Consider the following 23,609-nt stretch of genomic DNA (forward strand, 5'->3'; position numbering starts at 1 on the left):
GCGCTGGGGGAAACATCCTAAAAGCAGTGGAGGGAAATAGGAGGCCTAAGGGCAGGGGGCCCTTTCAGAGGCGTTGTCCAGGTAGGCCTCACCAAGGAGGGCACCGCTGAGGAAAAATCCAAAGCCGTGGGGATGGCCTGGGGTTAGAGCATTCCCAGCCGAGGAAACAACTAGTGCAGAGACGTGGGCGTCAGCGGGCTGGAACCTGAAGCGGGTCAGATGAGGTCTGAGAGGTGATGGGGGTGGCGGGGGCTCCATGAAGTTTTAGCCTTTTACCCCAGAGAAGTGGAGCCTTTAGGGCAGGGGTCCCTAAACTTTTTACACAGGGGGCCAGTTCACTGTCCCTCAGACCATTGGAGGGCCAGACTATAAAAAAAACTATGAACAAATCTTTATGCACACTGCACATATCTTATTTTAAAGTAAAAAAACCAAAACAGGTACAAATACAATACTTAAAGAACAAGTAAATTTAAATCAACAAACTGACGAGTATTTCAATGGGAACTATGGGCCTGCTTTTGGCTAATGAGATGGTCAATGGGCTCCTCTCACTGACCACCAATGAAAGAGGTGCCCCTTCTGGAATTGCTGCAGGGGCCGGATAAATGGCCTCAGGAGGTCGCATGGGGGGGGGGGCGCGGCGTAGTTTGGGGACCCCTGCTTTAGGAGGAGGGACGTGGGACAGGGCGGTGCCACAGACAGACTTAACGTGCTCACTGAGGGTGCCACTTGGCAGGAGGGGTCCTTGCGAAGCAAAAAGACTCGGCTACCCTCACACCTCGCGGTAGTATTTCTCACCCCGTGGCCCCTGGAACCACCAGTGCCTGCTACAGCAGCTACTCCCCGGCGCCCCCACCCCCACCCCTTGGAATGTCGGGGGTGGGGTGCGTTCGGGGAATCTGCATTTCCAAAGCGCTTCCCCTTCTGATTATCTTGCACTCAGACTAAGACAAGGTAGGTTCCTACTTGATCTCGCCTCCGTCCTTTCCCCCACCCCCGCCCCGTGGTTAGCCGATACCTTTTTCTTAGGAAAGGAAGTGGGGAGAGGAGTTTTAACTGCACGATCTTTTCCCCTTCCCCCGCATTCTCCTGGCAAGGGGGGATCTCGGGTCTCTTCTCCGAGAAGGCTCAGACCCCCTCACACAGGGAATAAGGTGGCGGAGGGGGAAAACCTTACAAGCCACTCCAAAATTGATAGTTTGTATTTGAAACTAAGCTTGGCTGCACGAATTGCCATAATAAAAATACCCTGTCACTGTACCCACGGCCTAGAATGGGGACAGGGATTGGGCCAGGATGGTCTTTCCGTAGTGGGGGGCGGGGCTCCTGCTGATCTTCAGAAAGAGGAATTGGGAAGTTACTGAGGATATGGAATCTTTAGGGAGAAGCGATTATTGAAGACTTCCTGAATTACTCCAGGCTGTTTTTTCAAAGTTCTTGCTATGGGCTACTTTTTATTTCTGCAGACAGCGCTGGTCCTGGAGCCACGCCCTGAGATTAAAGGGGTTGGGAAGGGTGTTCTGTGTTGTGCAGTACTGGGGTGTCCCGGGTGGGAACAGAGCGTAAGCAGAAATATGCCTCCAAGCACACTTCAACACCAGCCACCACTGCAGAGAAAACGCAGCCTTACAACAGATGAGGGGGTTTTTCACCTATATTTTAGGTTTACCTTGCTAAGCAAGAGACTCGCTTTCCCCTCCACGCCCCCCCTCCCCGCCCCCAGGTTGGGCCACTCTATCAAATGGCTTTGCAACCAGAGAAAGTGTAGCTGGAGGAAGTATAATGGAGCAAGTCACCTGGTAGGCTTTAATCACCACCGGTAAAAATAAAACAAATAACAGGCCCTGTCTGGTTAGCTCATTTGGTTAGAGAGCATTGTCCCGAAACACCAAGGTTGTGGGTTCAATCCCTGGTTAGGGCAGCACATACAAGTATCAACCAGTGAATGCATAAATAAGTGGAACAACAAATGGATGTGGATGTCTCTCCCTCCCTCCCTCCCTCCCTCCCTCCCTCTCAATCTTCCTCAGTCCCTCAAATCAATTTTTAAAAACTTAAAAAGGGGGGCAGGAAAACAACCTTACAAAGTAACATCGGCAGTTTCTCAAAGGGTTGAAAAATGCCCGTTGTACTAAACTAGGTACTGTCAAATGTGCCCCCCACCACCACCAGGTTTCTTCAGGTTAGAAGGGTCTCTGCCCAGCTGTGCCTTTCCACCTTTCCCAAGAGTGCCAGCTTCCCCAGATGTCTAAAGTGCAGGGCTCTTTTTTTTTTTTTTTTTTGTATTTTTCTGAAGCTGGAAATGGGGAGAGACAGACAGACTCCCGCATGCGCCCGACCGGGATCCATCCGGCATGCCCACCAGGGGCGACGCTCTGCCCACCAGGGGGCGATGCTCTGCCCCTCCGGGCATCGCTCTAGCGCCTGGGGCAGAGGCCAAGGAGCCATCCCCAGCACCCGGGCCATCTTTGCTCCAATGGAGCCTTGGCTGCGGGAAGGGAAGAGAGAGACGGAGAGGAAGGGGGGGGGGTGAAGAAGCAAATGGGCGCTTCTCCTATGTGCCCTGGCCGGGAATCGAACCCGGGTCCCCCGCACGCCAGGCCGACGCTCTACCGCTGAGCCAACCGCCAACCGGCCAGGTCCAAGTGCAGGGCTCTTAAGGAAGCCCCTCATGCCCCTCCCTCACATTGTACCTGGGTGGCTCTTGATAGATGTTGGACAGTTTTCTGGTAACTGTAACCCACCCATCTCCCTTCTACTTCTTACGAAGTTTGCATTGCACAATGCACTTCCCTCTCCAAGAATCTGGTGGCTCACATGTGTACACACACCAGTGAATAAGACCAATAATGTTTATATGGTGCTGACTTACAAGGTTGTTTTACGGATGCTAAATTTAATACTCTTCATGTAAACCTATGAGTTAGGGGCTAAATCCCCTTTTATAGATGTGGCAACTGAGGAACAGCGTAGTCGAGTAACTTACCTAGAGTCACACAGGAATAAACCATAGAACTGAAATTTGAAGCTTACTAGCTGGCTTCCAGGCAGTTCCCACCACTCTGCTTTACAGCCTCTCACTTAGATTTGTTTTTCAGTCTTAACTTGGTTTCTACGGGATTAAAACATTCAAGAGCTGGATGGGTTTCCTTTTAAAATGTGAATTGCTAAATAGTACAAGGTTTTGCATTTTCCCCTGAGGGGCATAGTGATGAATTTCAGATATGGCAAAAGTGGGTTCTAGTCAGCTGGAAACTTCTAGCCCTGCGACCTTGAGCGTCTCCTCTGAGTCAGTTTCTTTCCATACAGAAGTTCTTAAAAGTGTGGCCCCCAGACCAGCGGCGGCAGCAGCCAGACCTACTGAATGAATAAAGGACTTTAGAGGTGGGACCTAAGGCGGGCCCTCCGGGTGACTCTGATGCACATGTTAGAAATGCGGGCTTGGCAGTGTGCTTCTCCGGCTGCTGCTGTGCAGAGTTCACCTGCAGGTTGCTTCTGGAGAAGGGATGGAGTCGGGTAGAACCTGAGGTTCTGCGTTCCTAACTCACTCCCAGCTATGCTGATGTTAGTGTTCTGTGGACCACCCTTTGAGTAGCAGAGGTTTAGAATAGTATGACAGTCATTTGGCGAGTCCTTTAAAATGCATGTTTCTAGGATCTACCCTAACCCATCCCACTGGGAAATTACATTTAACCCAGAATTCAAGTGATGCTGACCCAGGGATGGGGGCCCTTCTTGTGCACTGTAGGGTGTTTAGCATCCTCCCTCTACCTGGTAGATGCCACTGTCACGCACATTATCCTGACAGTCAGAAATGTTCCCAGGCATTGCCAAATGTTCCCTGGGATCAAAATGACCCTCAGTTGAGCGTCACAGGAAGGACTGGGTCACTTGTTCTATCCTGTTAGGCTTCCAGCACCGTAACTACTTGGATGTGATAGCTGTAGTCCTTTCCAACTGAGGCGCGTGCTCAGTTAGACTCAGGCTGGGTACTGTGCTGAGAATTGTCATTGCTCATTTCTAACAACCCTGAAACAGGTCGGCAGTTCCTTTTTCCAAATGCGTAAACTGCGGTCCAGAAAGATGAAGTGAGTCGCCTAGGCTCACAGCTAGTATTATAGCTGAGCAAACCTGCCTAGATCCAAAGCCCCCGCCAATGTGCTGCACAGCGTCTGATGGTAACAGAAGGTTTACCTTGATAAACCCTCAGGGCAAATGGAAACAGCCTGTATACCTGGGCAGACAACAGGTCTCAGACCTTGGCCTGTAATTCATAAATTAGTCGAGATCTTTTATTTATTTATTTTTTTTAAGATTTCAGACATGGATAGGACCTCTTTAATCTTTGTTATAGAAAATTTTAAAACTACATGTTAGATCAAACCATATGAAATTACTATTTGACCATTAAGGCCCATGAAAACAGAGATTTCACATGGTTCCACCTTACTAAAAAAAGAATTCACAATGAGCTCCCACACATTCATTGCTGGGCTTCAACAATTAACTATGTGGAGCCAGTCTTGTTTCTTCCATACAACTCTTCCCTGCCCTGGTTTATTTTGAAGCGAATCATACATATATGCAACTTATGAATACTCATCCCTAAACTATGAGAATAGTTTAAAATCTCTAATTTTTCCTTCACACCTTAAAAAAAAAATCTCTTGTGGAACTTTCAGTTAGGGTTCATCTTCTTGCTGCCTTACGTGGTTTTACAATATGTGTAAATCTGAATCAAAATCCCGATATTGCCTGACCAGGTAGGTGGTGGTGCAGTGGATAGAGCGTCGGACTGGGATGCGGAAGGACCCAGGTTTGAGACCCCGAGGTCTCCAGCTTGAGCACAGGCTCATCTGGTTTGAGCAAGGCTCACCAGCTTGAGCCCAAGGTTGCTAGCTCGAGCAAGGGGTCACTCGGTCTGCTGTAACCCCGGTGGTCAAGGCACATATGAGAAATCAATCAATGAACAACTAAGGAACCGCAACGAAGAATTGATGTTTCTCATCTCTCTCCCTTCCTGACTGTCTGTCCCTGTCTGTCCCTCTCTCTGTCTCTGCCAAAAAATAAAAATAAAAATAAAACCCTGGGCTTGCCAGGTCAAGGCACATATGGGAGTTGATGCTTCCTGCTCCTCCCCCTCTTCTCTCTCTCTCTCTACTCTCTCTCTCAAAAAATGTATAAATAAATTTTAAAAAATCCAGATATTATACACCATCATCTCGAGCCTTGCAGTTCCCTGGCTTTCCCCTCCTTCTTTCAAGTTAATTGAAACACCTGTGTTTTGTCCTGGAGAGCAGTGGTGCTTGAAGTGTGGTCTGTGACCTGTTACTGAATTGGGACAAAACACATTGAGAAATCGAGAGTGAGCATATAAAATAGCTTGACATTGCCTTGACGTCCAGCCTTCTGCTATAACGTCTGGGCTTGTCTCTGTCTCGTTTCACTTCGCTTGGAATTTGTGTTTATTACTTTTTATAAAATATCGGCTTGCAATGGATCAGAAATTACCTTACAAACTAGGTCTTTGAGAAGCGCTTTTGCGAAGTTTTACAGTCTAGATCAGGGGTCCCCAAACTTTTTACACAGGGGGCCAGTTCACTCCCTCAGACCGTTGGAGGGCCGGACTATAAAAAAAACTATGAACAAATCCCTATGCACACTGCACACATCTTATTTTAAAGTAAAAAAAAACAAAATGGGAACAAATACAATATTTAAAATAAAGAACAAGTAAATTTAAATCAACAAACTGACCAGTATTTCAGTGGGAATTATGCTCCTCTCACTGACCACCAATGAAAGAGGTGCCCCTTCCGGAAGTGTGGCGGGGGCCAGATAAATGGCCTCGGGGGGCCGCATTTCGGCCCGCGGGCCCATAGTTTGGGGACCCTTGGTCTAGATCTTGCCAATTGCGTCCCTGTCACGATACCATGCTCTTTTGTCCCGTCCCGTCCCCCCCCCCCCCCGTAGTTCCTGGAAATTGGTCACGAGAGGAAGATGACTTCTGTTAAGACCAGAATACACATCCGTTTTTAATTTTTTTTCGAGAGGTGAGGCAAGCCCACACCAGCTCTCATGTACGACTTGCCATAGTAGTTGCATTTGAAAAATTGAGCAGCACTTCTTTTTGCCTCCATTTCAGCTTCAAAACTAGATCCCGATGCTCCGAAACCAAGCTGTCCCTCCACCGACGGCAGTGACGCCCAGAAAGCCCCGGCCGCGGATCTTCCCTCCGAGTCAAAGGAACCAACGGCCACCCTGGCAGAAAGGACCTTCAACTGTTGCTATCCAGGTAAGGAAGAGGCTGGCACAGTGCCATGAGGCGAGCCCCGCGCGGACTCCCTCCCTGAGCCAAGCCTCGCGTCCCTCTTACGCACACAGGGCACACAGCCTCCCAGTGGGTCCTGAGCCTCCGTGCTCAGCGTGCGACTCACTCACCAGAACGTCAGTTCACGGTGGCCTCCTCTCTGAGGTTATGTTTTAAGAAGAGCTAGGTTTTTTTTTCTTCCCCTTCTCTTCTAGGTTGCCACTTCAAAACTGTTCACGGCATGAAAGATTTGGACCGCCATCTACGAATCCACACGGGTACGTGTCTATTCATTTGCTCAGAAATTTAGTGTTCATTTATATCCCTTTTTTCTTTTTTTTTTTTAAGTGCTGGGTGTATAGTGGTGAGCAGGACAAGATAATGGTCTTTGCCTCATTGAAACTTAGTCTAGTGGGGTGGGCGGGCTGTGACCTAAAGAGCAACAAAACAGGCAGAAATGGTGGCTGACAGAGGCGAGGGAAACGTGCTAACCGATTTGGCCCTGAGGGATTTGATCTTGGCTGCTGCTCATGAAAGGCTCTCTGAAGAATGGAATGAAAGACGGTCAAGTATGAAAGACGGTCAAGTCACCAAACAAGGGAGAAAAGGAGGCATTCCAGGCGGAGGAAGGAGCAACAGGTGCAAAGTCTCAGAAGGACCAAACTTTGGTAGAAGGGGCGTGAACTTAAACACACTATCTGGCCCCAGTCAAGCCTTGACATTGTTGCAGATCTAGCTAACATCTTCATTATAACCTAATGAGAAACCTTTAGCCAGGACTAAGCTAGTGTGCTGTCCTCAGAAATTTCCTGAGATAATGTTTGTTGTTGTTTAAATGGGCATCAGATGAAGTTGGAGAGGTTGGCAGAGGGACAGCAGAACAAGGTCTGTGGCCATAGCAACCTTTGATAAGAGCAATAAGGTTGCTTATTACAGGTGTTTTGCCCACATGCAACCAGCTGCTGAGAACACAGAGAAATAAGATACGCTGGTGCGAAGGAGTTCCCTGACCTGTGACCAGCGTCGGCACACTGGCCCGTGAGCCAGATCCAGCCAGCTGCTGTGCCCCTCTGTCCACCCCTTGTCTGTGGCGGCTTTGCCCTGCAGTGTGGCCTTATTAAGCAGTTGCTAGAGCGACGGTATGGTGTACAAAACCTGAGCTATTTACTCTCTGACTCTTCACAAAACTTTGCCAACCTTTGCCTCTAGTGTAGACCCCATCCTAGGCTGTATGCGTTGTGAGGATACTGGTCTGTTAGCTCTTACAGAAACTCAACTAAATGGCTTAAACATTATCAGGGTTATTTCTCTTGGGTGCAATTTAAGAAGCAAGAAATCCACAGCTGGTAGACTGGTTCTGTCATCCTTAGTATAGCATCCCTCTCTGAGTCCCAGTTCCTTAACCCGTGGAAAATGGAAATGGGGTGGGGGGGGGGGGCTGACAGCCTCCCTCCCTTGGGCTAGTCCCAGAAGCAGCAGACCTTGTGGCTAGTGGGACATGAGCGGAACCTAGACCCGGCTACATCAGGTGGCAAGGGGGGCGGCTAGGAAATGGTTTCATGAAGGGCAGCCACATGCCCAGCTAAAACTGCGGCTCCATTATTAAGACAGCTTTCTGGACAATGAGCATTGTGCTATGGGAATAGGAGAATGAAGGGTCATTTTTTCCCGGGAAAGGTGAACCATGGAAGGCCAAGAAAGGAATGGTTGACCTTCACTTTGAGAGGCTGCCGGGATGACAATGTCAGTAAGAGCCTGCAAACTGCAGGAGCCACTTGAACAAAGAAGAGACCCACCAACAAGGGTTTAGACAAGCTCAGGTGACTGCCCTGAGGATAATTGTGGAGCAGCTGTTCTTGGCTGTGGCTATGGTACTGCCCTCTAGTGGGTGGTGGCCAAAAGTGCTGCCAGAAGCCTACAATGCACAGGACAGGCACTACAGGAAGAATTATCAGGCCCCCAAATACTAGGGTGGACCTAGAGAGAGAGGCAGCATAGAGCATGATAGGGGTATAGAAAGTATAAGTCAAGGTCCTGTCCTTGGATACACTGTCAGGGGCGCAGATGTGGTGCAGACTGATTGCTCCTTTAATAAACATGGGCTTCGGCTGCCGCTCTGGGTCCAAGGCAACTGCTCCAGTCCTCTGAATCTCTTAACCAGTGACAAGCAGGGGAGGAGCCTGGGGTCACACAGCATCTCTCCCTCGGGGCATCACCCAGAAGTATGTAGTATCCTTGTGATTAGTGGAATAGTGAGATCCAGCTAATGGTGGCTTAAAACCAAAGTATTTCTGTGCTGCAACACGGTCCAAGTTGAGTATGGTGACTGGCCCTGTGGATTCAGGGATTCTCAGGCTCTTATTTTGTAGCTTGGACGACCCAAGGATGTCGCTCTCACTGGCATGGTCTGAGATGGCTCACTGCCACCTGAAAGACACATCGTAGAAGTTACACACATTAGTTGGGTTAGTGAAGTCTTAAATCTGTGTGGCCAGGTGCCCAGCGACAAAGAGAAGGTTCTCTTACCAAGAAAAAGGGAAAATGATACATAGGCTAACTGGTAGCTCCGACCCAGCTGTCAGGGGGAGGCAGGGGTGGCCATAGATGTGGAGGTGATCATTTAAGACTTGAGCCGGTCTTTGCTGAATAGGTAGAACAGTGGTTCTCAAACCACTATTTTGAAATCTTTTTACACTTAAAACTTGAAGGGGGCCCTGGCTGGTTGGCTCAGTGGTAGAGCGTCAGCCTGGCGTGCAAAAGTCCCGGGTTCGATTCCTGGCCAGGGCACATAGGAGAAGCGCCCATCTGCTTCTCCACCCCTACCCCTCTCCTTCCTCTCTGTCTCTCTCTTCCCCTCCCACAGCCAAGGCTCCATTGGAGCAAAGATGGCCCGGGCGCTGGGGATGGCTCCTTGGCCTCTGCCCCAGGCGCTAGAGTGGCTCTGATCGTGGCAGAGCATCGCCCCCTGGTGGGCAGAGCGTCGCCCCCTGGTGGGCATGCCGGGTGGATCCTGGTCGGGCGCATGCGGGAGTCTGTCTGACTGTCTCTCCCCATTCTCAGCTTCAGAAAAATACAAAAAAAACACAAAAACTTGAAGGGACCCACCCACACCCACCAAAGAGTTTTTGGTTTATCTATAAATTATGGCATTAGCAATCCATAACTTTAAAATATTTATTCACTTAGAAATAACAGTTAGCCTATTATATATTATATTAATATACAACTTTTTATAAAAAGTATTTTCCAAAGCAGAGTGGCAGTGTTTATAGCTTTGCAAATCTCTTACTGTCTGGTCTGATAGTTGGCTGGGTGCTTCCAGCTGATTCCGTCTACAGACCAGGGCATGTGCCGTTCCAGTTGAAGCAGGTGAAGAATATACGGCCTCACGTGCAGGGTGGGCAAAAGTAGGTTTACAGTTATGGTTACACAAAATAGTTTCTTCTTGAATTATTATTTATTAATTATTGCGTTATTTTTCATAAGAATAACTGTAAACTTAGTTTTGCCCCATGCTGTATGTTATTGGAAACGGAGGGGTATGTTGATAACCTTTTCAGATCATTATTTTTCTCTAGCACTGTACACCACAACACAACAAATAGTGGCTTTTTTTTTAATTTTTTAAATTTATTGTGTTAACGTGGATTCAAGTGTTCCACTCAGTGTTAACACCCTCGATCCCGAGTGACGTGCTCCCTATTATCTCCCCCCTTCCCTCTGGGACTTGCTGCCCTGTTGTCTGTATCTCTGTGTTATGTATATATAATTTGGCCCATCCCTTCACCTTCTCTGATCCCGTCCCCTCGTCCCCCTTCCCTCTGACTGCTGTCCCTCTGCTCCCTGTGACCCCGCCTCTGCCTCTATTCTGTTCCTCAGTTCACCTTGTTCATTAGATTCCACATATAAGTGAGATCATATGATGTTTGTCTTTCTCTGCCTGGCTTATTTCACTTAGCATAATAATCTCCAGGTCCATCCAGGCCATCGCAAATGGTGGTTTCTTAAAGATTAGTTGCTAAGTAGAATCTGCAACCACATATACGTCAACTTTTCAAGCTGTTAAAATCCAGTGGTCTGTTTTCTACTTTGAATGCTTTCACTCCAGCTTGATTTTTGACATGTGTGTTGGTCATTTGGAATATAGGTTGACCAACTTATGTGATTCTTCCAGATGTTGACCCATTTCATCATATCTATCACCAGGAAAAAATCCCTTCTGTTAGTAACACTAGTCTCATTAAAAAGAAAATCTAAAAAAAAAGAAAAAAAAGTAAGAAAATCTAAGAACCAGGAAGCTGCAAGCCCATATTAGCAGATGTTCTGAAATCCTAACCTTCATTTTTAGAGCTCAAATGTTGTCATTGCAGTATTGGTCACTTTCCTTGAAATGACAGGCTAATATAGTTCATTCTGCCAACTACCATATCTAGGGGGAAAAACGCAAACAAACCCGTAGGTAGTCTGAAGATTGTTTCAAATCACAGTGGTGCTATCTGGATCAAGTTTGCAATATGACCTCCATACAAGTGCTGTTCTCAGACAACCAGTGGATTGTGGTTTGCAGCGGAAGCAACTTCTAAGTACTTCCCATTTTATCACACAGGGTATTAAAAAGGTATATTCAGGGGGAGAGATTTAATCATAGTTTCAACTGCTCCCAACGATATTCCCAAGTGAAACTGACCACAGCCTCCTTGGGAGGCAGGACGGTGAGGACTGTCAGGACCACGGGGGGGGGTGGGGGGGGGGAGGTCAAGGGGCCAGCAGGCCTGCCCACCACTGCTCCTGCGTCAGTGGTGATGCCGATGATAGAAAAGGCCAAGCATCACAGTAGGAGTGTGAAAATACTTTTGACCACAGACCCAACCAGAAGAGTCTCAAGGAACCCCCTGGGCACTCCCAGACTGTGTACTTCAAGGACCATGGAGGTCGAGCATGGCTGGCCAAGATAGGAATGGCTAAGAACAGGCAGCTGTGCACCTGGAAGGCAGGCTTGCTGAAGGCTTCTTTGAGTGTTAGAAAATCAGGCCTTGAACTTGCATTGAATCTTTCTTTTTTTTGCCTTTATTCTAAAGTCATATTGGTGGGTTTTTTTTTTTATTGTTGTTTTAATATATGTATATATACCTTAAATGTGAGTCTGTCCTAGGGGGAAAAACAGTTTTAAAAAATTGTTTAAAGGATGGTCCTATGGGATTTATCTAGCCTCATAAAGGAGATTGACTTACAATGTTTGTATTTTTAATATCACTTTATATTTCTTCATTTGGCATGGATATCTGAGTTAATCTCTCATGAAGTGAGTTGAGGCTTTTTTTTTTTTTTTTTTTAATCTTTCCTCATGCTGTTAAACAGTTAATTGAATATAGAAATACTTCTAGGACATTTGATAGAATATGCCCACAATCCTCTCTCTGCTTATGACTTTTCTCAGAGGATGGAGAGGCGGTGTAGATTCGGCTATGACGACAGTATCAATCTCAGTAGCAACTCCAGGCTGCTCTGCTCCTCCCGCGGCCCCTCATCAGTCCCAGCTCAGCGCTGCGGGCTTCCCTCCACGCCCCAGCGGGCAGAGCAGCCTCGCCTGGAACACGCCAGATAGAGGCATTCTTGACCTTTCGTCTGCTGGGGACGCCTGGCAGTTCTGTGAAGCTTATGAACCCTTCCCCTAGTAATGTTTTTAAATGTAGTAAAAGCCCATTAAAGCCTGTGTTTGAGTACAAATTGCTACCAAAGTGTTAAATGTGTGCTATTTTAACACACTAAAACCAGGGGTCAGGAACCTATGGCTCGCGAGCCAGATGTGGCTCTTTTGATGGCTACATCTGGCTCGCAGACAAATCTTTAATAAAAAAAAAAATAACGTTAAAAATAGAAAACATTCTCATGGATTACAATCCATTCATTTCCTACCACTCCTGTTCATGGTTGCAAGTGGCTGGAGCCAATCACAGCTGTCCTCCGGGACAACACCAAATTTTTATTGGATAATGCGTAATGTACACGGGTCGTTGTACGGCTCTCACGGAATTACATTTTAAAATATGTGGCTTCCATGGCTCTCTCAGCCAAAAAGGTTCCCGACCCCTGCACTAAACCCTTGTGAGCCGACCTCTGGTAAAGGCCAGAAATGTCAGCATCCCCTGGGAGTTTTTTGGAAATGCAGAATCTCAGGCCCTACCCAGGCCCACCGAGTCAGAAACTGCACTTGACCTTTTGTTTTTATAAGTTCAGCTTGAGAAATGGGGAGACTTCCAGTTTATAAGATGAACAGGTCCTAGGGATCTGAAGTACAGCATGGTGACCGTCGTTATCAACACTATTAAGTGTCATATACTTGAAAGTTGCTAAGAGTGATTCTGAAATGTTCTCATCACCAAAAAAAAAAAAGTGATTATCTGAGGTGACTGCCGAAGGTGTTGCCACAGTAAGGTTAATCGTTTCTCAGTATACACAGATATTAAATCATTACATTGTATATCTTAAACTTAATGCAAGGTTATATGTCAATTATGCTGTAAAGCCGGGAGTGAAAATCTGCATTTTAATGATGCCCTCCCCATACCCAGATGGTCAATATGCACACGAGCACTTGAGATGCTGCACATTTAATGTTACAATCTCTTTTCATGGCCCATCTACAGACTTCCTTCACTGTGAAGTAGTGCAGAACATAAACAACACTGAAAACTGCAGCCAGTGCAATGTCATAAACATGGCTCATGTCTATCATAAGGGTCTCAGGTACCATTATTAGTGTGGTCTGTTAACTGCATCCAAAATGGGAGGAAATGCTAAATTTAAGTTAGGTTTTAGAAACGAAAATGTGGCTCTGGCCGGTTTGGCTCAGTGATAGAGCAATGACCTGGCAGCATATGGACGTCCTGGGTTTGATTCCTGGTCAGGGCACACAGGAGAAGCCACTATCTGCTTCTCCATTCCTCCCCCTTCTCTCTCTCTCTCTCTCTCTCTCTCTCTCGTTTCCTCTCTCTCTTCCCCTCCAGTAGCCATGGTTCAATTGGTTTGAGCTAGTTGGCCTCAGGCACTGAGGATGGCTCCATGGCCTCTGCCTCAGGCGCTAAAAAAATAGCTCATTGCTAAGCAATAGAGCATTGGCTCCAGATGGACAGAGCATTGTCCCCTAGTGGGCTTGTTGGGTGGATCCTGGCCGGGTACATGCAGGAGTCTATCTGTCTCACCTCCTCTCACTGAAATTTAAATAAAAAGAAGAAACAAAAATGTAATCAGTGCCCATACAAGGTCTTTGACCCTCAGAATTTTTATCTACAAGTCCCAGATTAAGAATCCCTAATCTGCCCTGGCCAGATAGCTTGGTTGGTCAGAGCATCCTCCCAAAGTACAGAGGTTGCCGGTTCGATCCCTGGTCAGGGCACATGCAGGAACAGATTGATGTTCCTCCTGCCTCTCTCTCTGAAATGACTCAATTAAAAAAAAAAAAAAAAAAAAAAAGAATCCCTAATCTAGAATGTTTCAGGTCATCTTGTACAAAAGAAGTGAATATGGCAGATGACACAGTGGCTTGTAAAAGTATTTGCCTAACAGTGACTCATCAGTTTTGATCAAGTTTCAGTGGGCAGAGCAAGTCACATGCCCAAGCCTGCAGTCACTGGGTCAGGGGAGCAGAATTCTCATGGGAAGAGGATAGCAAACACTTCACTAGTAACACAACTTACTTCGGTGCATCTCTGACATAGCTTTTAGAATTGTTATCCATTTTACTTCGTACTTTTATATCTTCCTGGACCATCATTTTATCAAGTCTTCTAAATGTATTGGGGTGAAGTTCTACTTAATAATTGTGATTGACAACCCTGGCCAGTTGGCTCAGCAGTAGAGTGTCTGCTTGGTGTGTGGAAGTCTTTGGTTCGATTCCTGATCAGGGCACACAGGAGAAGTGACCGTCTGCTTCTCCACCCCTCCCCCTACTCTCTTTCTTTCTCTCCCTCCCTCTCCCTCCATCCCTCCCCTTTCCCTTCCTCTCCTGCAGCCGTGGCTCGAATGATTTGAGCAAGTTGGTCTCTGGCACTGAGGATGGCTCTATAGCCTTGCCTCAGACACTAAAATAGTTGAGTTGCCTCGCGGTGGAGCAGCAGCCCCAGATGGGCAGAGCATCACCCAGTAGGAGGCTTGCTGGGTGGATCCCAGTCGAGGCACATGTAGGGACCTGTCTGTCTGCCTCCCCACCTCTCACTTAATAAAAAAATAAGTAAATTGTGATTGACTGTCTATAGTCCTCTTTCTCTTTACAATGTCTGTGTCCTCAGTCGGGACAAGTTCCCACGCCTCCCTCCACAGGGGACATTTGGCATTATCTGAAGGCTTATTTGACTCTCACACCTAGGGAGGGAGGTGCTACTGGCATCTAGTGGGAAGGGGTCAAGGATGCTGCTAAATATGCCACAATATACAGGACACAGCAAACAGTCACCTGGCCCTAAATAGCAGGAGTGCCCAGATTGAAAACCCGGGTCAACTGGAATCTTCACTTTTTGAGCAAGCTGCCTCTTTTTAACAACCAGTTTTGGTTTTACTGGTCAAGGAATCTTCATTTATTCCTTCTAGTTTCTTGACTCACATATGGTTCACTTGCTTTCAGTCTTTTGTAAAAAGTCTTATAAACCTTATTCTTAAAAATGCTATAGGCTATAGGTTTTTTTTCTTTTTTTTAACAGAGACAGTCAGAGAGAGAGACAGGGACAGACAGACAGGAACGGAGAGATGAGAAGCATCAATCATTAGTTTTTCATTGCGACACCTTAGTTGTTCATTGTGTTCATTGATTGCTCTCTCATATGTGCCTTGACCGCGGGCCTTCAGCAGATCAACTAACCCCTTGCTCAAGCCAGCGACCTTGGGTCCAAGCTGGTGAGCTTTTTGCTCAAACCAGATGAGCCCGCGCTCAAGCTGGCGACCTCGGGGTCTCGAACCTGGGTCCTTCTGCATCCCAGTTCAACGCTCTATCCACTGCACCACCACCTGGTCAGGCAGCTATAGGTTTTGATATGTGGCACTCTCACTTCCTACCTCTTAAGAGGTTTATAATCAGATTTGGATTCTTGAACAAAGACTTTTAAAATATGTCCTACAACTTTCAACCTGACTTTTTGAAAAACCTTTTGTAAAACCATGTTAGATTAATAAAGGCTTTTCTGTTGTTTTCTATTCTCTGTCATTTTTAGGCATCATAAGCACATTAAGCTGACTTTTTAAATTTAATCCATTTATATTTGTTGTACTTACATTTATTGATAGTTTTATTTTTTACCTTATTTTGGGTGCCTTTGTCCTTTTCTCCTTCTTTTGTGGTTTGGCAGCAGTACTTTCCATTTCATTACTTTCTCTTGTCCCACATTTTATGTACTTCCTTATATTTTTCTGTTGTATACACAGTTCAAGTATGATACTCTGAGTCATCTGTCAGCTGGCTTTTCTTTTTCCATTTAACGCTAGTTCAAGTATAGGATTCTTTTTTTGTTTTTTGGGTTTTTTTTTGTATTTTTCTGAAGTTGGAAACGGGGAGGCAGTCAGACAGGCTCCCGCATGCACCCAACCGGGATCCACCCGGCACGCCCACGAGGGGGCGATGCTCTGCCCATCCCAGGCGTCACTCTGTTGCATCCAGAGCCATTGTAGCACCTGAAGCAGCGGCCACAGAGCCATCCTCAGCGCCGGGGCCATCTTTGCTCCAATGGAGCTTTGGCTGCGGGAGGGGAAGAGAGACAGAGAGGAAGGAGAGGGGGAGGGGCGAGAAGCAGATGGGCGCTTCCTGTGTGCCGTGGCCAGGAATCAAACCCGGGACTCCTGCACGCCAGGCCGACGCTCCACCACCGAGCCAACTGGCCAGGGCCTAGGATTCTTTTTAAATAATTTCTACTATAGAACATTACAGGTTTGTTCCCACCTTGCTACCATACAGTGCTGTCTAAGGAATTGTGCACCCATCTGAGCATTTTTCTCTCTGAAAGTGTTAAGAGCTTATCATTCTGGGTTCCTGAATTTGGCCGCCCTGCCTCTAGATAAGACATCTTAAGACCCCGTGGCCATCTTTAATGTTGTGGAATAATTATTTGCTCTGTTTTGTCCTACATAATCTAAGACTAGTTTTTATGTCTTAACTTTTCTTGTACTTTTCCCTGTTGTCCTTTTGGGGAGCCTGCTGGTAGATTCTTTCGCTCCATCTTCTAAGTTACTTCTTTTTGACACCCTTTCCGCTAGTCAGCTTACAGGAAGTTTTATTTTGGCAATCAAAGAATGGAAATTATTATGGGAATGAAACTGCTTTTATAACTTCGGGTTCTTGATTTGGACATGTCCAAAAGAGTGTAGCTGTTTCATGCACCAATACTGGAGCCAAAATGCCTAGGTTCAGACCCCTGCTTCAGCCATGAATGTGACCATGAGCAAGTTGATTTAGGCCCGTCTTCCTGGTTCTGGCTTTCTCCAAGCATTCGGTTCCTGGGTGGAATCATTTGTATTTGGATGTGATCAGTCTGCAGCGGTTGTAGGGGGAGGAAAGGAACACTGTGTTTGATGGAGATGTTCCGGGCTTGAGGCTCTCTGTCTTCCAGGGTATCTCTAGCTACTACTTGGGGCCTTTGCATTACTTTTATGGTCTGAGCACCTTCATTTCCTCATAGCTAGGGCCGGGGAGGCGTGGGAGGGTAGATACCAATGCTACTTGCAGTTTGGTACAAGGAATGGAGGTGTTCTCCTGACCTTTCTTCATGTGGTTCATCAACTAGTGAGCCAGAAAGCTACTCTAAGACGCTTAAACCTGCCAGTTCTGGTCCTGAATACTTCTATGACCACTCTCATTTTCCCAAATGGGGTTTGGCCTATGATTTTCTCCTTCATTCTGATTTTAGAATTCTTGCACACTTGCTGAGCCATCAGTGAACAGCACACCTCATCTGCCAGTCTGATAATCTGGACTTAGGTACCTTTTTATCTCTAGGCATTTGGGAAGAAGGAAAGGGCAGACCAGACCCATATGCCCAGGCTGCCATTTTGGTCAAATCTCTTTGTAGTCATCTCGATAAAGTAACCCTTAAAACCTTGACTCTTTTGCCTGACCAGGCAGTGGCGCAGTGGATAGAGCGTCGGATTGCGATGCAGAAGGACCCAGGTTCGAAACTCCGAGGTTGCCAGCTTGAGCGCGGGCTCATCTGGTTTGAGCAAAGAAAAAGCTCACCAACTTGGACCCAAGGTCACTGACTCAAGCAAGGGGTTACTCGGTCTGCTGAAGACCCGCGGTCAAGGCACATATGAGAAAGCAATCAATGAACAACTAAGGTGTTGCAATGCGCAACAAAAAACTAATGATTGCCCTGGCCGGTTGGCTCAGCGGTAGAGCGTTGGCCTAGCGTGCGGAGGACCCGGGTTCGATTCCCGGCCAGGGCACACAGGAGAAGCGCCCATTTGCTTCTCCACCCCTCTGCCGCGCTTTCCTCTCTGTCTCTCTCTTCCCCTCCCGCAGCCAAGGCTCCATTGGAGCAAAGATGGCCCGGGTGCTGGGGATGGCTCTGTGGCCTCTGCCTCAGGCGCTAGAGTGGCTCTGGTCGCAACATGGCGACGCCCAGGATGGGCAGAGCATCGCCCCCTGGTGGGCAGAGCTTCGCCCCTGGTGGGCGTGCCAGGTGGATCCCGGTCGGGCGCATGCGGGAGTCTGTCTGTCTCTCCCTGTTTCCAGCTTCAGAAAAATGAAAAAAAAAAAAAAACTAATGATTGATGCTTCTCATCTCTCCGTTCCTGTCTGTCTATCCCTCTCTCTGACTCTCTCTCTGTCTCTGTAAAAGAAAAACAAAACAAAACAAAAAAAAACCTTGACTCTTTTATGTATTTGAAGGAGACAAACCCCACAAGTGTGAGTTCTGTGACAAGTGCTTCAGCCGGAAGGACAATCTGACCATGCACATGCGGTGCCACACCAGCGTGAAGCCCCACAAGTGTCACCTGTGCGACTACGCCGCTGTGGACAGCAGCAGCCTCAAGAAGCACCTGCGCATCCACTCCGACGAGCGGCCCTACAAGTGCCAGCTCTGCCCCTACGCCAGCCGCAACTCCAGCCAGCTCACCGTCCACCTCCGCTCCCACACAGGTAAGTCCCTGACCCAGAAACCTCTGTGCCTGCCTTGCTCTCCAATTTCCAAACCTTCCTGTACCTGAAACACAGGCAACTTAAGTCACTTGGTGGTTAAGTACAGAAATTTGGAAGTTCGGTGGTGATTGTGAAGCTTGTGGTTTTTCATTTGCCAGGACAATAGTTTTTAGTAAAATGTGAAATCTGGCAGCTGTGTTTTCTAACTTGACTGCATCGACTATAGCAGGGGATGAGTTCCCCGTACAGCAATCAAGAAGCAAAAATGTATCTTGAAGAATCTGATGTGTACACTAGGTGTCTCGATCATTTATTTCCCTTACCCTCTGATGCATAGCTTAATGCAGAAACAGGGACCGAAATCAGTTGAATATAGAAGTTAGACTTTGCAAAGAGCTTTTCATTCTCTTTTTTGTGAGACCCCACTAAAATAAGGAACAGTCAGTCCAAGCAACCCATCATGGCCCAGAAAAGTGGGGTTCGGGAGGCTCCCAAGGGGGTTCATAAAATGAGAATTTTCAATGAATTTATGGAAAACGGCAAGCAGATAGAAATAGGCTGACATCTAAAACTGAGTGAAGAAAACTGTCCCAACAGATACAGTTAGGAGCCAGTCTGTCCAGCCAGTGTCTGGTTGTCCTGAGAGTTCTGGACTTGGAACTGGTATGTAGACTGCCAAGGCCGCAGAGCTCAGAGAAGCTGAAGCCTTATTGGCAAAATAGCCCAAGCTACCTAGCAGGTAAAATCTATGGTACCTGTGTCTAATCCTTAAACCAACCCACTTTTCCTAAACATAGTATCAACTATGGATTGTGAGTCATCGGTGAAAATTGATGGTATAGAAAGCACTAAAACCTAACAAGCAATAACAGAGTACTTGGATGATAGACAAGAATTTTCCAGTTCTAATTGGTATCTGCCTGCTTGCAGAAATGTTGCAAAACAAGAAGAGTTCTATGAAAAGGTAGTAAGAACAAAGAGGTGTGAATTAAAACTAGGATTACTGGCTATAAAGTTGAAGGGGAAAAAAATCCCAGAGAGATCAGGGGAGAAAAAAGGGTTTTTTGAGTTGAAGAATTGAGAAAAAATAAAGCTGGAAGTCTGGTGGCTGACTAGGTCTAGCAAGAGGGAAAAATAGAAAATCAAATGAGAAAAAGAACTTCACAGTTCTAAGGGGCCACGGGAGTGAAAGGACTCATAAGATGGTAAGCAGGGCAAGGGAGTGGCCGGAGCGATTTATACCTGCAGAGACTTCTCAGTAACAGTGGCTTCTAGCAGACTGGAGAACAGCATCTTCAAAGTTGGAAAATCGCTTTGAACATAGAGTTTCATATCCAGCCAAACTATCTCAAGTATGAAGGCAGAATAGACAAAGGTGTATGCAAGGACTCAGATTTTTCGCCCAGCCACCATTCTAACAGGAGATACTGGAACAACTCTAGCAAAACAAGGGAGAAAAAATGTGACATGAGGTATTTGATGTGTGAATATCTGAATATAGCTAACTGGGATTGCAGTAAAAGAAAATATCAGGATGATACTTGTGGGTTAAGAGAAAAAAGGTTAGCAAACCAGAAATTCAGACAATCCATTAGCACAGGGATCCCCAAACTTTTTACACAGGGGGCCAATTCACTGTCCCTCAGACCATTGGAGGGCTGGACTATAAAAAAAACTATGAACAAATCCCTATGCACACTGCACATATCTTATTTTAAAGTAAAAAAACAAAACGGGAACAAATATAACATTTAAAATAAAGAACAAGTAAATTTAAATCAACAAACTGACCAGTATTTCAATGGGAACTATGCTCCTCTCACTGACCACCAATGAAAGAGGTGCCCCTTCCGGAAGTGCCGTGGGGGCCGGATAAATGGCCTCAGGGGGCTGCATGTGGCCCGCGGGCCATAGTTTGGGGACCCCTGCATTAGCAATTCCATGTAAATACTTACATAATTAAGAGACTGGACAACTTGAGATCATGGTGGGATATATTTTTCTCAAGAAATACACAGTCTAGTCAAGAAGTGTGGATGATAAAATGTGACTCAAAATGAGCACACAGGGAAAGAGGATCAATTTGTCCTTGATGCTAGCAACACTATCAACTAGCCCAGGTGTGAGAGCTTCCCGGAAAGGGGGCAGACATAATCCTGGTGCACTGGTTGGCTCTGATGAATATCACATGCCCAGTTGTAATATATTGTATATTACTATTACTGTTACAGCAGGTCCTCGAATAACACTGTTTCATTTAGTATCATTTGGCTATAATGTTGATAGGAGCGTAACTCTTGTTCATATCAATTAGCCTACGGTAAAATTGGTTTCATTATACGTTATTCCCCTTAAAGTCAAATAACGATCAACGACTTAAGAACAGACTTAGTGGGGCTTGACTCAAATGTTGAAAACAACTAGTTAAAAAAAATTAAAATAAAAAACCAACTAGTCAAAAGCATGAGAATTCACAGATCAGAATGCAAATGTTATTGAACTTAAATATAAAAATAAAGCTATTCTTGACAAGAGGAGCGAATCTCCTCTTGTCAATCAAAAAACCTCAAGCTGAGGGACTAAAAGTTGTGAGGCTGTCACTCAATTTGGAAGGTAATTGCAGAAGAGTAAAAATCCCAACCAGCCATGCAGGAGGACGCTGTGGGGAAGGAGGCATGTGTAGCCTAAGTGAGACTCTCATCTTGGCTTGTAGTCATTGACGATGACGTTTAAAATACAACTTCCAAAAGAAATAAAAACCCTTCACAGTGCCTCCAGGAGGGGACTGTGGCTTTTCAATATTTGTCCCCTGCCACCATATTCATGTGTTAACTTTTATAAATAAAATTCGGTCTTGTAGTTGTAAAACTGTGAAACTTGCACAGTAATATACGCCAACTAACCGGTGTAATCTAGTTTAAACTGTAGAGTAAGCATGTTTCTAAGCCTTAGCTGGATTTGGAACAGTTGTTTGTAACACTGTGTACACCTCTTCCTTCTTCCGTGTTCAATTTTGAGATGTCAGGTTAAACAAGAGTTTAGAATCGAAACTGAAGTGTCCTGACGAAGAGTATGGACTTGGATGCCATGATGCCTGGGTTCCAGCCCCTGCTATTTAGATCAATAACTTGCCCTCTCTGAGGCTCAGTTATCCCATCTGTAAAATGGGGGTAATAGTACCCACTTACAAGGTTGTTGTGAGGACTCAGTGAGTTACTATACATGGTAAATGGTGGTGTTAAGAGGCTACAGATAGCTGGAGTTCAGAAGACCCAACTGTCTCTTTGCAGCCAAGTATTCTGACACGTTTGGGGGGAGTTCTGTTTTGCCTGCCTGCTCTAATGGAAACACACCTTCCGTTGCTAGGGGACACCCCCTTCCAGTGCTGGCTCTGTAGCGCCAAGTTCAAAATCAGCTCGGACTTGAAAAGGCACATGATCGTGCACTCGGGGGAGAAGCCTTTCAAGTGCGAGTTCTGTGACGTCCGCTGCACCATGAAAGCGAACCTCAAGTCCCACATCCGCATCAAGCACACCTTCAAGTGCCTGCACTGCACCTTCCAGGGCCGGGACCGGGCTGACCTCCTGGAGCACAGCCGGCTGCACCAGGCCGACCACCCCGAGAAGTGTCCCGAGTGCAGCTACTCCTGCTCCAGTGCGGCCGCCCTGCGCGTGCACAGCAGGGTCCACTGCAAGGACCGTCCCTTCAAGTGCGACTTCTGCAGTTTTGACACCAAGCGGCCCAGCAGCCTGGCCAAGCACATTGACAAAGTACACGGGGACGAGGCCAAAACGGAGAACCGGGCCCCGCAGGGCAGAGAAGGGCCCCGGGACGGCAGCTCTCCGCACGTGGCCAAAATAGTGACTCAGAGGGCCTTCCGCTGTGAGACCTGTGACGCTGCCTTTGTCAGGGACGACTCTCTGAGATGCCACATGAAGCAGCACAGTGAGCAGAGTGAGAGCAAGAACTCGGACCTGGTCACCTTCCCGCCTGAAAGCGGCGCCCCGGGGCAGCTCAGCGCCCTGGTCTCAGTGGGGCAGCTGGAGGCCTCCCTGGAGCCCAGCCAGTGCCTATAATTCGTGCAGAGAGGGCGGTGAGCTGTCCGGAGTTCCAGGCAAATGCTGTTGCCCAGCCCTCTTAGGAGAGGCCGTCAAGCCAGACTTTGGTCACCGGCTCTGGGTATGGCTGCCCCCAACTTCACAGGCCTCCAGGGGCTGTGGCTGCAGTCACGGTGGCGTGAGGGCAGGTGGCTACGCAGCGCTGTGGAGGCACCTCTCCATGTGGCTGTCTTCCCTCCAAGAAGCCTCTAAGCAAGTTGACCAGTCGTTGCCAGGTTGAGGGGTGTGGTCCACTGAACACTGCTCTATCCCATAAGGGATAGTGTGTCTTTATGATGGACTTCGATTCTAAGACTGGCCCGTCTCTGATGGGATTATTAAACTATTCAGATCACCTGGGAAAACTAAAACTAAACCGATCTGTATAGTGGGAAAGGTGAAGATGAGGAGGGGTCCACGGGGGGTCTGGGAAAGCTGGGAAAGGTCGAGTGCTTTACCTGAGCGGTGGTTCTAAGAATGTTCGCCTTATACATTTGTGTGTGGTTCCTTTTATCGGTTGTCTTATAATAAAAAGGCAGGCTCATCTGCAGAATGATGGAAGAGGAATGCTCCATTTTTCTTCCGTAGACAGGCGATGGTGTTCTGGTCTCCGTCCCCACCCCCGCCTTCAGTAATGATCGCTGCGCGCAGGATCTCGCGTGTCTTCCTGCTGCCGTCCTGTAGGTGGCAGCAAAGATCAAGCTAACACAAGCTCACCCTGTCATCATGAGCTTGGAAATTAAAGATTTGGGAACTTGTATTCATTCATAAAGAAAAGACTAGAGGCCCAATGGTCCCTGGGCTTGGTTCTGGGATATACAATGCGTGAGACAGCCTGAGACTACCGTCTTTCATTACAGTAAGCTCCGGGTGTTTACTGAGCAAACAAACCAGTGAAAATCCAAACCTCGTGTAAGTGCACATCTTACTTGACTTAGGCTGTGGAACACCAGTTCCATATAAAATCAAAGTTGCTCTGTTCTACTTTAGCGTCTTTTCTTCAAGTATAGTCTCTGTTTAATAGGAATCCTTGTGTGCCCCTCATCCAAGTAAAGATTCATGCTCTTCAAACAGGTGA

General features: G+C 47.0%; 1 protein-coding gene across 3 annotated transcripts in view; it reads left to right on the top strand.

Moving 5' to 3' along the window:
* Positions 1–23,135, top strand: part of ZFP64 (ZFP64 zinc finger protein) — a 71,309-nt gene extending 48,174 nt beyond the window's left edge. Inside the window, exons 6-9 of one of the 3 annotated variants that reach the window (XM_066235875.1) lie at positions 6,149–6,298; positions 6,529–6,591; positions 18,183–18,434; positions 21,801–23,117. In XM_066235875.1, coding sequence (XP_066091972.1) covers positions 6,149–6,298; positions 6,529–6,591; positions 18,183–18,434; positions 21,801–22,510 — 1,175 coding nt within the window. In that variant the 3' untranslated portion in view covers positions 22,511–23,117. Of the gene's footprint in view, positions 1–6,148; positions 6,299–6,528; positions 6,592–18,182; positions 18,435–21,800 lie in introns of all 3 variants that reach the window. The other 2 variants (XM_066235878.1, XM_066235877.1) reach the window with 2 other exon arrangements.
* The last annotated feature ends 474 nt before the right edge of the window (positions 23,136–23,609 follow it).

The sequence above is a fragment of the Saccopteryx bilineata genome, chromosome 6 (genome assembly GCF_036850765.1).
Source record: "Saccopteryx bilineata isolate mSacBil1 chromosome 6, mSacBil1_pri_phased_curated, whole genome shotgun sequence".
NCBI classification, from domain to species: domain Eukaryota; kingdom Metazoa; phylum Chordata; class Mammalia; order Chiroptera; family Emballonuridae; genus Saccopteryx; species Saccopteryx bilineata.